At 40.9% G+C, this 13,774-nt stretch overlaps 1 protein-coding gene across 5 annotated transcripts in view; it reads left to right on the top strand.

Annotated features, from left to right (window-relative positions):
• LOC102300977 (E3 ubiquitin-protein ligase HECW1) overlaps positions 1–13,774 on the top strand; it is a 94,483-nt gene that overhangs the window by 26,850 nt on the left and 53,859 nt on the right. For all 5 annotated transcript variants that reach the window (XM_014339707.2, XM_005941252.3, XM_042228172.1 and 2 more), the window contains one exon: positions 10,444–10,538. In XM_014339707.2, the coding sequence (XP_014195193.1) occupies positions 10,444–10,538 (95 nt within the window). The remainder of the gene's footprint in view (positions 1–10,443; positions 10,539–13,774) is intronic.

The following is a 13,774-nucleotide window of genomic DNA, read 5'->3' as shown; positions in this document are numbered from 1 at the left end:
GGTTAGAAAATTGCACTTGATCATGTCGCGATATTATCGCAAATGCGATATATCGTTCAGCCCTATTGTCAAGCTCTGTTTTGTAATTTTAACTTATTTTATGTATTTTATGACTACTGTTCCTTTTATTAATTTTGTTTTTTGTACGGTGACCTTGGGTTTCTGAAAGGCACCCTCAAATAAAATGTATTATTATTATTAGAGGAAACATTGGATGGAAAGTAGTGATGTGTTTACAAGGTGGTAAAGGAGGCCTTTAAGCAATTTGGATCAGCTGAAGGACTTTTCAAGGGGTTGTTAGGATAACCTGATGATAATGAGCTGGAGTAGTCAAGCCTAGAAGTAATAAGTGCATGAACTAGTTTTTCTCCATCATTCTGAGACAGAATGTTTCTAATTTTAGAGCTATTGTGCCAATGCAAGAAAGCAGTCCCATATATTTGTTTAATATGTGCACTGAAGGACATAGCCTGGTCAAAAATGGCTCCAAGATTTCTCACTGTGTTACTGGAGGCCAAGGTAACCTGAGTTTTATCTGAATTTAGAAGCAGAAAATGGGAGGTCAGGCCTTTACGTCTTAAAGACATTTCTGCAGTTTAACTAATTGGTGTGTCTCCTATTTGTGCATTAATGTGAACACTGAAGAACATGTCCTAGTCAACTATGATTTCAGGAGCCCTCACAGTGTCACTGAAGGCCGAAGTCATCGGGCCTTTAACCTTTTAAGACATTTCTGCTGTTAAACTGCAGGAATGTTTTAATATGTGTCGTGTGGAGGGAGAGCACACATTTTCATTGCTATGCAGATAATACGTAACTCTAAGGGAAGCCTGAAAAACAGTGTGTAATCTAAATAGAAGTGGTCCTAGCATGGAAGCTTGTGGAGCTCCATAATTAACCTTAGTGAGTTAGGAAGACCATTTACATGGACAAATTAGAGTCTAGATATATATAATTCAAACCACGCAGAGTGGCACCATTATTACCAACAGATTGCTTTGATTTAGCAATAGTAAAATCATTTAGTTTGTTGGTTTGTTTGCTAATTTATTTCACTCATCTAAGGATACAGAAGTTCATTTAGCCTGTTGATGATATTTAGTAATATCATGTTTGTTTGCTGTACTGAAATCCAAATCCAGGGTCTTTAAAATCTTTTGTTTCCTACCCCTGGCAGGCTTGTTCTTTACCGTGTGGCTTTCTTTGAATTCCTTTTTTACTTCACACTCCAGTCCTTGACACTTGGAAATCTGTGATAACTTTGTATATTCATCCCCTGCTTTCTGAGGATGAAAAATTATTTTGTTTCTGACATGGTGCGTTCTCAAGTGACAGCTATACTGTGTGTGAATTGGAAGTTAACTGCCAGTTTTAACTTTACTTTACAAGCTTGAGTTATGGCTCAACCAGAGCCGCTACCAGCCTCGAACCGCGTCAGTATGTTTGCCTGCAAGCTGCAGTCACCAATAAAATGTTGTGTGTGTGTTTTTTTTCTGCATTCATAAATATCATTATCACAAATGTCTTTGAAATATCGTGATATAATTTTGAGCCTGTTTGCTTATCCATAGTTTCAGCATAAATGCTGAGTAATGCGGTGATAATACCTCACAGCACAGTATACCTGAAAATCAGTGGCAGTATCACTGTACTGTAGTTTATGTCAGTTTGGACCAATACTGTTTTAAATGGCTTTATATTCTTATCTCCATATATCATTTTCTATTATATTGAGTTTGTGCCTGAGCTGTTTTTGGAAATAATAAGAACAGTTAATAATATATTTATATGATGTAGGTGCTGAAGAGCTTTTTATTTTTTATTTTTTGAGAAGTCGAAGCTTAAATATAACATCTGGTATCTAGCTGAGGAGAATAACTGGTCCCTAATTTCATGGCTCAGAGAAACCCAATGTTGCTACCACTCCACCTTATGATAATGAAATGTAGTTAATTACAAAGGAAACACAAACAAAACAGGAGCACTGGTTATTGTTGTCACGATACTCGAGTTTTAAAGTAAATACAGATACAAAGGAAAATACTAAATACTCGATACCATTTTCAGTACCATGGGGAAGATTTTGACCCCATTCTGCAACAGCACAAGTAACAAGTCATATCTTGATATGTTAACTAACTAATAAATACAAAATAAGTATTTAACATTAAATTATTATCATTATTCATTTTAGAAAATGGTTTAGGTCATTTGATTACAGATTGTGAAGTTAAAATATATTCAAGAAACTACTAATAAGCCTAGTTATTGTGCTGCTCTACCCTAACACATCTAAATAATCTAATGTAGAAGAAGAGCATTATGGGACAGTGTAGTATTAGTTATGCTAACAAAAAGATGCACTCACCGGTCGCTGCCTGCATTTTAAAGCTGACCTCACTGTTGGCTCTAACAGAAAAGTTAACGTTTATGATCGTAGCAGGAATGACCCGCGCTCGGCAGTGTGAGGCGAGTCTTTATTTACAGTGTGCTTTTCAGTGCTGTTGTGCCTTCACCGGCAGCTTTTCAGCTCCTCAGTGCTTGGCAGCTCCTTCCTCTCACTACTACCACCTCGCTTCTTCTCTGGCCCCGGCACTTTAGTGATGCTTTCCAATCGTGATGACCAGCCTCCCCTGAAACCACACCCTAAACCCTCTCCTCCACCCCCTCCCCTGCAGCTGAGCCACCAACCACTTCCCACCACAATCATCCTGTGCACATCTAACTGTAGCCTCTCATCCAGCTCTCATCCATCATTCACCCTGCTCCGTCAGTCTCCAAATGCTTACATCCTCAGCTCTGCTCGCCAGTACTGAATTTTGCCTGTCCCACTCTGGATTTAACTCTTTACTTGCTCAGTTTAGTTCTCCACACTCAGTTCACCTGCTGTGCTGTACAGTCTGCAACCAGCCTGGTTCTCCATGTGTCCATAATCCGCTCCATCCAAAACCCATTCATCCAGGAATAATGATTCATCTAACCACAGTCTGCTAGCCTCTACCTTAATGAAAACAGATGGCTAATATCGGGTAGTTCCTAATAGTTGAATGGCTAATGTTAATGCATTTGCTGGCCAGGTTAACATTTATAATAACTGTTTAATACGTCACTGTTTTTGAAAGGAGAGATTTACCGACCTCTGAAATTCCTCCTAAAGTGTAGCTCCGTGTAGCACATTAACGTTGCCGTCTTCAGCTGTCAGCTGGAGGAGACAAAGATAGTGCAGTTGGTATTGAAATGGTATTGATACTATTGTAAATGAGTTTCTATATATAATTCAGAATAGATTTTTAGTATTGAATAATATCATGTTGTTCTTGTTTATTTGTTTTTTTTTGTTTGACAATCTTAGCACCGGCTAAAACAAACAAACGAGGAAGAAGGCCATGAACCAACCTGGCCCATTCGATTGGACCGCATTGTGATTGTGTTTTTAAAATAATGGGAGATATCGGATTGAGGTCTTTTGAAATATAAAGTCTAAATGAACAAAGGACAGAGTGCACTGAACCTGTGAGGCACTTAGCACTGTAATGGTATTACAGAGACACCAGCCACAAGTCCCATCATCAGAGTGAGGGAGAGATGGAGACAGAGCGAGCATGACAGCGAGAGAGCAAACGCAGGCAGACATTCATAAATGGAGTACAGTGACTCTGTTTAGGAATGTGGGAATTGTGCGTAGGAGTAAGAGAGATACAAATAACACAGAATACCCATATCACCATGAAGTCATGTAGGTGTTTCCACTCCCACTAACCTCTATTACACAGGAAGTAGAAGTCAATTTTTCCTGTGACTTCACCTTCATATGACTGAAGATGCTACGTTAATCTGAGACATCTGTTCAACTTACTCCGAAATGTATTCTCGTCAGCATGGAGAAGCCTCCAAAACAGCTAAGTGAATACAAACTACATAGTTTACATGTAGATAGTGTTAGGTGTGGCTGTGTGCAGGCAGGAATAGGACCCAAGGTGCAGACTCCGGAGACAGACGTGAACTCAAAAAGGCTTTTATGCTGAACGCAACATGACATAACTAGAAAAACTCAAAATAAACTTACACCGGTGGACAGGCAAAACACACAGCAAAATAAACGGTAGATCGCAACACAGACACCAAGAAACACAGGGCTTAAATACACAGAGGGAGCAATCAGGGAATGGGTAACAGGAGCGAAACACAACTGGGGCAAATCAGGCCTAACGAGACAAGGGGGAAGCAAAACCAGACACATCAACATCAGACATGGACTTTCAAAGTAAAACAGGAAACATAACACAGACTCACGGGCAGGCACTATAACAAAAGGGAACAGAGACCTGGGAACAGGGCAGACACAAACACTGACTGAACACGGGGATATAGGAACTTAAGATACACATAGACACGAACTAGACAAGGGGATGCAGGTGATAGGGGAGACAGAGCAACTAAAGAAGACAGAGACATAAGCCATTAGATAGAACTCAAAGAAACCAAAAACTAGACAGTATAAATAATATAAACTCAAAAGCCCTGGGTCGACGACCCAGGCATCCTAACAGATAGATAGATAGATAGATAGATAGATAGATAGATAGATAGATAGATAGATAGATAGATAGATAGATAGATAGATAGATAGATAGATAGAGTGCGACTGGTACTAAAACATTTCTTTGTATGCCAGGGTTTTAACTCCTACAGCATTAGCCAAGCTTTTGCCCCTTAAGCTACAGCCAACATGCTAGCTGATATAACCAGTAGTTCATCTTCCTGTTATAAAATATAAAAACATATAAAAACTGCTTAGTTTAGACATAAAAAAACCCCAAGACAAAACAAACAAATGTTTTGATTTAATATTAGGGCTGTCCTCAGACATTTAATTACTGTGGTGTTCAGTGTTGCCAGGTTTAGAGTTTAGCCTTTTCATATCAGTGTAGTGGATGGCGATGGAGAAAGTCTGTAGACAGTATCTTTACACTTTGCAACAAAGTGCTGCTTTCCTAACATAGGAAAAGCCCCCCCCCCCCTCGCTCTCTCTGTTGTGTTCATGTGCAGCAAGGCTTATCAGAGTGACAGAGAGCAGCTGTGCACAGTTTGACTGAACAGTAAGAGACCTTTTGTTGCTTTTAACTTTTTCCCAGAGTTATCATTTTACACATAAATATAAACAGAATCACAGCACAGCTATAACTGCTGTGTACAGTTATTTTGTTTTTGCTAATAACGTCACCTTTTCAATTAAGAAAGTACAGTTAGGAAGTCAGAGTATCTGCCCTGCTTGCTGTTGATCAGAGACCCATGTATATTAAATGCTTCTTTTTCTCCTTTGAGCGCTCTGCAGAGCGTCTGCTAAATGCAAACAGCTTTGAGTTGCTTCTTATTCTTTTAGGTATTTTCTAATCTGGCATTCTTGCTCTTGAGTGTAACCTTGTTCTAAACGCTCGACTAACCCTTATTGAGGTAAAAGATAAGGCTCACTCTTTCGAGGATGCCAGTGTTCACAGAAGACAGACGGTTTGCAAGAGGAGTGAAAGAGGCCATCTTTTACTCTTGCTGTGAATGTGGGTCAGTGACCACCTCCTAAGGGACAACCCACACTACAGTTTACATACCTGGGACTCTTTTGGTTTTAGACCTGAAGAAGCTGCTTGGATGAAAGTTGAAATGTCTTTAGAAAACACACAGAAGTGCATTCACCTTCTTTTCAAGCGCTTAAGACTACCATGACTTGGATTACTGAGAACCTACATAAAACGACCTCTTTGAGAGTGTTTTTCACTTGGATGGATGTTGTGAAGTGTTTTTCTTAAGCAAGGATGCAATCATCAATTTGTCTTCGGTTTTTCATTGTTTTCTGTATGTACGCAGTTATTTGTTATGGTAAAAGGACTGATATGTTCCTACTCTGAGCACTCAGAGTACTTTTTACTATAAGCCTCATTCACCCAGTCACACAGTGTGTTCAGTATGTTGCCCGAGGATAATTTGACATGCATACTAGAGGAGGTGGGGGGGGTACCGACCTTTCGATTGGTAGACGACGTGTTCCGCCTCTTAAGTAGAGTTGGATGTCTCGAGACCACTTTTACGTGGTCTTGGTCTTGACGGACTTTGGTCTTGGTCTTGTCTTGGTCTCGAATCCCTCTGTCTTGTCTTGGTCTCGCTGTTTCGGTCTTGCTGTCTCAGATCGACATAAGAGCCGTGCTTAGAGAGTGCTTTGTAGTGAATCAGAAGAGTCGACTCCCATTGAGCGAGAGCCGGCTCCTCACTTAATTCCCCTTTGCTGCTCAGCTCTCACACAGTGGCTCAGCTATGCTCCAATTCTCCATATTGTGGCCAATCACATGCGAGGATATAGGATAATATCATTATGTGAAAAACAGAGAGGGTGAGAGACGCAACAGTCAAGTGGAGCGTGCGTCTGTCCTCTCAGTAAGTGAGTGAGACAGTAGACAGCGGTGAGGAGGGCTGTGCGAGTGCATCGCAAAAACACATAAATGTGCCTGACACCCGTAAGCGAAGCAGCATCTGGCTGCAGTTTAAAGACTTTTTTGTCTTGGTCTCGTCTCGACTTTGTCTTGGTCTTGACTCGGTCTTTCTTGGTCTTGGTTTTGTCCTGGTCTCGATACCCTCTGGTCTTGGTATTGTCTTGGTCTTGGCGGTCTTGACTACTAGTCTACTCTTAAGCCACAGATATTTGTCTTGAGGCCACTGTTGTTGGGATTTTGATGTGATACAAGTAAAAGTGATTTGAATTGAATAGCATTTTTACCAGAGGGGTGTAATTAGGGTTAACAAGCTGTGACAGTCTGGGAGAAATAGTGATACCCAAAGGTCTGTGAATGTTCTCAGTCATCCAGGTCATCGTAGTCAAAGGAGCTTGGAAAGAAAAGCGTCTGGACTTATTTGAGTTGCTTGAAGACGTTTCACCTCTCATCCGAGAAGCTTCTTCATTTCTAAGGGGCAAATGGTGGAGAGTCCCAGATTTGGTTTCCCCCCAAAGAGGGACAAAGGACCCCCTGATGATCCTCTACCTAATCACATGAGCCAAGGTGTGAAAGCGGGTGTGGGTCCCAATCAGCCAGAGTTTCGGGTGAGTTCATTGTGAAACCTGGCCCCACCTTATGCGAATTCCTGAGGTCAGATGGCCCAGGATGTGAGTGGGCGTTAAGGCGTCTGGGAAGGGATCTCAAAACTGGATTATAGATGGCAGACAGTTGGTGTCGTAAACCCCCGCCTCTGTTCAAAGATGGTCGCTCACAGTGGACATAGATGGCTTCTTTCACTCCTCTTTCAAACCATCTGTCCTCTCTGTCCAAAATGTGAACATTGGCATCCTCGAAAGAGTGTCCTTTATCCTTAAGATGCAGATGGACTGCTGAGTCTTGTCCTGTGGAGGTGGCTCTTCTGTGTTGTGCCATGCGCTTGAGAAGTGGCTGTTTGGTCTCTCAGCATACACCACATTGTTAAGTTTGTGTTTAGGAATTTTGTCTTTCGGGTGAACCAGTTTCTGTCTGAGTGTGTTGCTGGATGATACCTAAATATTTAATTTTGACAGTGTGAAGTGGGATGAAATAATGATCTCAGGCATCTTCAGAATGAATAACATTATTCTAATTGTTCCAGTGTGTTCATTAGTTCATTCATTACCTGAATGTTTTTTTCAACATTTCAGGTTTCATAGAACTACCGTGCTTTAACTAGCCATTAACATAGGTACTACAGTATAGAAAGATGGGCTGAAAGTAAGACATTGCAGTCATTTGTAAGTTTTTCCCAGTTTCAGAATTGTCAGAATGCATGTTTCAGGTGACAACAACCCAAGTTACTTGGGGTTCAATCAAAGATGGATTTCTGATTGGCCTAACATCAATAGAAGTCATCAATAAAACTGTCTCTAATGTCAGGAGTGTCATGGCGAGGAACGCTGGTGTATTTATGAAACGGACCCAAAAGCAGACACAGGAGAAATGAACTAAGGTTGAATAAAAAGTGAGCCTTTATTGTGGCTGATAACATAAAGAGGCAACAAGGCCAAACAAGGAAAAACCTCAACTGAAACCTCCACTGGAATAAACTAAGATTAACAATGAAAACTGTGACAACAAAATGAGCAAGAATCTAGATGTGAAACATGAACATGGAACGGTACGGGATCAGGGGGGTTGTGCTGCACTGGGTGAAAAATGATTTAAGTGACAGGAAGCAATTTGTGAAGCTGGGTGTCCATTCCTCATCATGCTTAGACATTGCTTGTGGTGTTCCACAAGGCTCTGTACTGGGTCCAAAATTATTTATTATTTATATAAATGATATTTGTAAGGCATCTGATATATTAAAATTCCTGCTCCTTTTTGAACATGAAAGTTATTTGTAGTTGTGTTTGCTCGTTTTCCTTTTGCTTTGCTTTGTTTGTTTGTCTCTTTTTAATTCTATGTTGTTGTACTTTTTCAACATGTTCAAAATAAAGATTCAATCAATCAATCAATCAATCAATCAACATGAGCATGAGCAGTAGCAAAAAACCTGACGAGACTTGACATGACAACAACAGAGGACCCGACAAAGAACAGAAGGAGGACTTAAATACACAGAAGGGTAATAAGGGAAGTGGACATGAGGGGGAAAGTAAAACTAAGCACCGTGAACATAGAAACAAGAGACGTTCAAAATGAAACAGGAAACATGGAAAGACATGAACTGGGACAAGCAAGCTTGACACAAGAGACCGAGGGAGCGAGAGAGGGACACAAGGGAACGCTACATTGACGGGGAAGCATAGAAAAAACATAAACCAGACTAAAACTCGACCAAGACAAACTAATAATAATACTAGAACTAAACATTATCTCATAAGACATCAACAATACAGAATAACACAAAAAGCTGGGACTCAGCCCCTGGTAAGGAGTCGGGAGAAAAGGTTTTACGTCGTGTCCTAAAAGCAGCAGTACTCTCAGTCACCCTGAAACTCTTCTCCAGTCAGAAGCTGAGACTTACAGTGTCCACTTATGCTGACCACTTTAACTGGTTTCGTAATATGAAGGTTGCAATGCATGCAGGGATTTGGTAATTACATAAAATGGTAAACTGTAAATGAGAATTTAAGGATTTTGTCACTCAGTAATTTTTATCATTTTACTGTATTTCTAAAAACACTGAGGTTTGAATTGTTGGTTGCACAAAATGAACACCAGTAAGTAATGGTTTCTTTGGAGTCTGCTTTTTTCACCATGTTCTGTATTTTTAGAAACAAGCAGTCATTAGAGAAATGGTGATGGTAGTCTGAATAATTCATGTGGAAAATGATCCCCTGTTTGCAGCTGGATACCAACTGGCTCAAAAGCAACAACATCAACAACAGTAAAGTCCTGCTTTTCTATTAATGTACGAGCCATAAGAACCTAATGATAGTATGTGTTACAGACAATTACAGAGCCACAGCATATGTTTACTTTAATTATTTTAAGTGCATTTTCCAGATTCTAGCCATTTGCGAATACTTTCTCTCCCACACGTCACTCAGAAGCCAAACGACTGGAATAGTTAACATGAACTAAGCTTGCATGCGGTCTTGCTGCTGCCTTTTCCTTGTCAGAGCATCGAGTATGTTTGAGACAGAGCAGAAAAACATGGAGCTTTAGTATGACCTTAATCTGCTTGTGTGTCCCCCAAACGCACACACATACAACCCAAGCCCTGTCCTTCTCTTGTTTCTCAGTAGCCAGCAAGTGATTTGTCACTGCTGTCACTGAATAGTTAACAAATAAACTAATTTAAACTGATAAATGTTTAGTTTTATACACATACATCCAAACCAAATCTCTTTTTTCATAATCAGAGGCTGCCTCTGGGTTCACTGCGGCACAGATCCAAGCGGGGACCAGGCTGACCAGCAGAGTTTACTTTGCACAGGCCTACACTACAGAAATCTAAACTCTGTGTTCTTCTGGAGCTTGCCTGGCAAGGCAAAGCACACGAATTCTCAAACTCCAGTTCAGGAAAACTTCACTCAGAGATTCTGCGTGTGTCAGCTGGGTCCAGCTCACTACTTAAAGCAGGGGTGTCCAACTCCAGGCCTCGAGACCGGTGTCCTGTAGGTTTTAGAGGCCTGGAGTTGGACACCCCTGCTTTAAAGGGAAGATTGATTAGACTGGGAGCACATGTGCTCCCCATCTCTTCTCCTGAAGCTGAGCCAAAATCTACAACCCTCTGCTGCAAGATGTTATAGTTATCTCCAATAAATGACCATGTACAACTGGAAATTGAATGTAATTGTGTGATTCATTTAAAAACACCTGTTAGATCGTCTCTCTGATTGGAATTAAAGATGTTTTCAAATCCTTCTGCAGCAACCATCACTACCAGATTCTATTCATATATCTTGTATTGTATTTTATGCATTGTGTTTTTTCCCCATCATCATTAATCCCATTTTTTTCTCCACAGCTGAGACCCAGGTCTGCTTCAGGTACTACCATGGTGTCACTGGGGCACTGAGGGCAACCACACCCAGTGTAATCATCAAGAAGGGCTCAGCGCCTGTGAGTCTCTCAGCACTTTATCTCCTTATTGTGCAGCTTTGTGGAGATTCTCACTCAGTGTCTCGTGGCTCGCTGGGAATGACAGTTCGGTTTATTCATTAGCGCTTACTTCCATCGGTTAGGTCAGTCATTCAAGTTTTAAGAGAAGAGACAAGCTGCTCTTAAAATAAGTTAGCTGCAGTTGCACCTATGCTGAATGAACTTGATCCGCTGAGTACACTTGCATCTGACATGTCAAAAAACGGACTGCTTTTAGAGTTAAACCCCAGACAGAGGTTAAACAGCACAGAGTTGATTTGTCCCTTTAACACTTAGCAAATACGGAGAGATGCTTATTGGTATAGACCTTATCGCAGTACCCAGACTTTAGTGTCATGGGAAGGTCATGGTGATAGCAGGGTGGTATAGACAAGCAACACAGTAATTATTAAAGACAGATTTTAGCCTTGCAGTGTCCACCAGTTGAGCTTTTTAGGGTTAAAAGCAAGGGCTAGGGTTAAACTCAAATTACTCCTTTACATGAAGTTTTCACCTATCCAACTGGAAAGTGTTTGACAGAAGAACAGTGAGGCCAAAATGCACGTAGGAGACTTAATTTGAAAGCTGTCGTTGTCTAGTTCCTGAAGCCATGCTTATTTACCATGAAGCTAATGCTAACCAAGCCTCTTAAATGGGAGAGGGGAGACAGTGTCACTGTGGAGGGCTGGAAGCAAGCTGACACAGCTCATGCTTTACAACTTGAAGGTTATAACATTCTCATATTACTGCCAAAAGTATTTTCCCATTATGAACAAAATGTTTGAAATGATAGTGAAAAGAGAGTCCTTCAAACTATTTGAGTTTGTAACCTTTATTGAGCTTCATTTATTTGTTGATTGCTGTCCATACATCCACTTTAGGATGCTCCAGAAATACTGTAGGCAAGAAGAAATACTTGCAGACCAAATGACTCAACCTGTGGTTAAAATGCATCTCTTAATGTTGCTAACTCTTACGAACTGCCTTTTTAGCAGAGGTACCTCACCTCGTATTTGATATTTGCTGTAAGAAAGGCACATCTGTTCAAGCTTCTTCAGATCTGTGCACTAAGTGACTTTTCAAGGTGTAAATCTCATGCTGTCAAATAGTGCGTGAACACTGTATAAGCAGTAATTATGTAGAAATGCAGTGTTTTTAACAATCCTATTATTCATCAGTGTATCACACAGCATTGTCCTAAGGCCTGTATCAGTCAGTTGCTGTCATCAAGAGGGTGCCCGACAGGGTGATTGGATTTCCATGTTTCCCTTCCCATTCTGCTGCTGTGGGACCCTGGAAATGCTGATGGCCCTAGAACCTGATCTGTACTTGCTTCCTGAGGACAAAGGAATAAAAATAACCACCACAGAAAAAAGACAGGAAGGGAGGGAACAAGTAGAGAGCAGAAATCCTGTCCAGTTCAGGTAAGTCATTCAGGTATTTGGAGACAAGTGCTAATGCGGCTGGAGCCTCCCACATCACAAGAAGAAGAAGGAAAATAATTGGAGACGAGAAGAAAGGACACGGAGAGCCGGGATAGCATTACAGAGTGAATCGTCTGAGCTTGTTTACTGTCGCCAGTCAGAAACTGTCAGATGCAGCAGAGAGAGAAGACATTGTGTTTGTTTGTGTACGTGTGTGATGGATGGCATGTGTCTCCAGCTGGGGCTACTGTCTCCCAGTCACAGGAGCGGTAGGAGGACAAGGCTAGGCTGGATAACATGGGTAACTGTACATATCTATTCCAACCTGTTCATGTGTTTCCTTTCTGTTCATCTCTTTGGTTTACTTGCATCAGCTTAATAGACGTGTCAAATTGATTGTGATGCAGTAAATGTAGAGTCAGCTTATCATTGTCATATGTAGAGCATTGTCTGATCTATTATGCACAAAACCTAGCCAGTGGTTAAAAAAATGTATTACAAAAAGTAGGACATTTGCTTTTGGTCATTTTTTTCTTTGTTGTAACAATGGCAATAAATCTTATACCTAAATGGTAAATAGTGCTTTTCTACTTTTTCTGAGCGCTCCAAGCATTCATGGGTTGAGCAGCGCAATTGAGTATGTGGGTTATACCCATGAAAAATCTCCCAAATCTTGTGTTCTGGTGCCAAACAGCTCATTCTGCTATTGACTCTTGCTTGGTGTTGTTCATTTGATTGGAAGATTGAGGTTCGAAGAGACAAGAAACACTGGTACTTTAAGAGCTTTTGTCATAAGAGAGAAATGCTGGTTGAAGAATGGGATAGCGGTGTGTAACCAAGCCAGAGCAAGACATGGCAGGCTGTTGGAGCCGTGCATGGTTCTTTCTCATGCTGCTGAGGACCTTATTCATTTAATGCATTTTCCTTACAAACCTGGCACTATTTAAGAGGAAATAAACAGGCTTTCCACTGGTATAAGATTTTCTGTGAAGAAGCATTGTTACAACAAAGAAATTGACCAAACATAAATTTGATGATGCTGTAATGCTGTGCTTTAGCATCGCATAGTTTTATGTAGCCTTACCTGAGACAGGTCATCAGCAAAAGCTCTCCTTGGACCACTGTCTTAGACAACTGGGATTCTCCAGGTATAGCCTTGTACCTACTGCCATAGCTTCGACATGGTAGCAGAACAGGAAAGGAGACAACATGTGTGTCTCTTTTCCATTCCTGAAAAGAACTTTTGATTCGTTGTCCTTGGAGTACTCTGTATGTCATCCCTTTGTAGGCCTGGCTGCTTTCTCATGGTTATAATGCTGATGTGTAGAGGGAACAGTTTTCCTGCGTGGTTAGTGGACGACCCTGTCTTGCAAAAACTAGCAGAGTGGTCCCAGAGGTAACAATCAGTCAGCTCTTTCTGTTAAAGAATATCTTGCCTAGGACAGATAGTAGTGCTCTTTTGTTGATAGCCTTTCTTTGGCAGCTTAATGAGATTACTACCTTTCTATTCTTAAGCAGAGACCTACTCGATTATACTCGATTGATGAATAAACTACAAAACCAAATCACCAAAAAAACCACCAAACATGTCCAAATATGGTTACTTTTGTCTCAAAAAAGAAAGCAAAAGTGATAATGCTGAAGCTTCAGAAACCAGTGGGTGACTATATAGTGGTTATGTCTATCATCTGGAGTCCCAGAGCCATAGCAATAGCTTTGTAACTCTTTCCATACTGATGCCAGTGACTTTGTTTCTTAGATGTTCTTGAGTTTCTTTAGGTGTTGCCTCCACCC

The sequence above is a fragment of the Haplochromis burtoni genome, unplaced genomic scaffold (genome assembly GCF_018398535.1).
Source record: "Haplochromis burtoni strain Fernald_Lab_line unplaced genomic scaffold, NCSU_Asbu1 Contig_309, whole genome shotgun sequence".
NCBI classification, from domain to species: domain Eukaryota; kingdom Metazoa; phylum Chordata; class Actinopteri; order Cichliformes; family Cichlidae; genus Haplochromis; species Haplochromis burtoni.
This window is presented reverse-complemented; position numbering and strand designations above follow the sequence as displayed.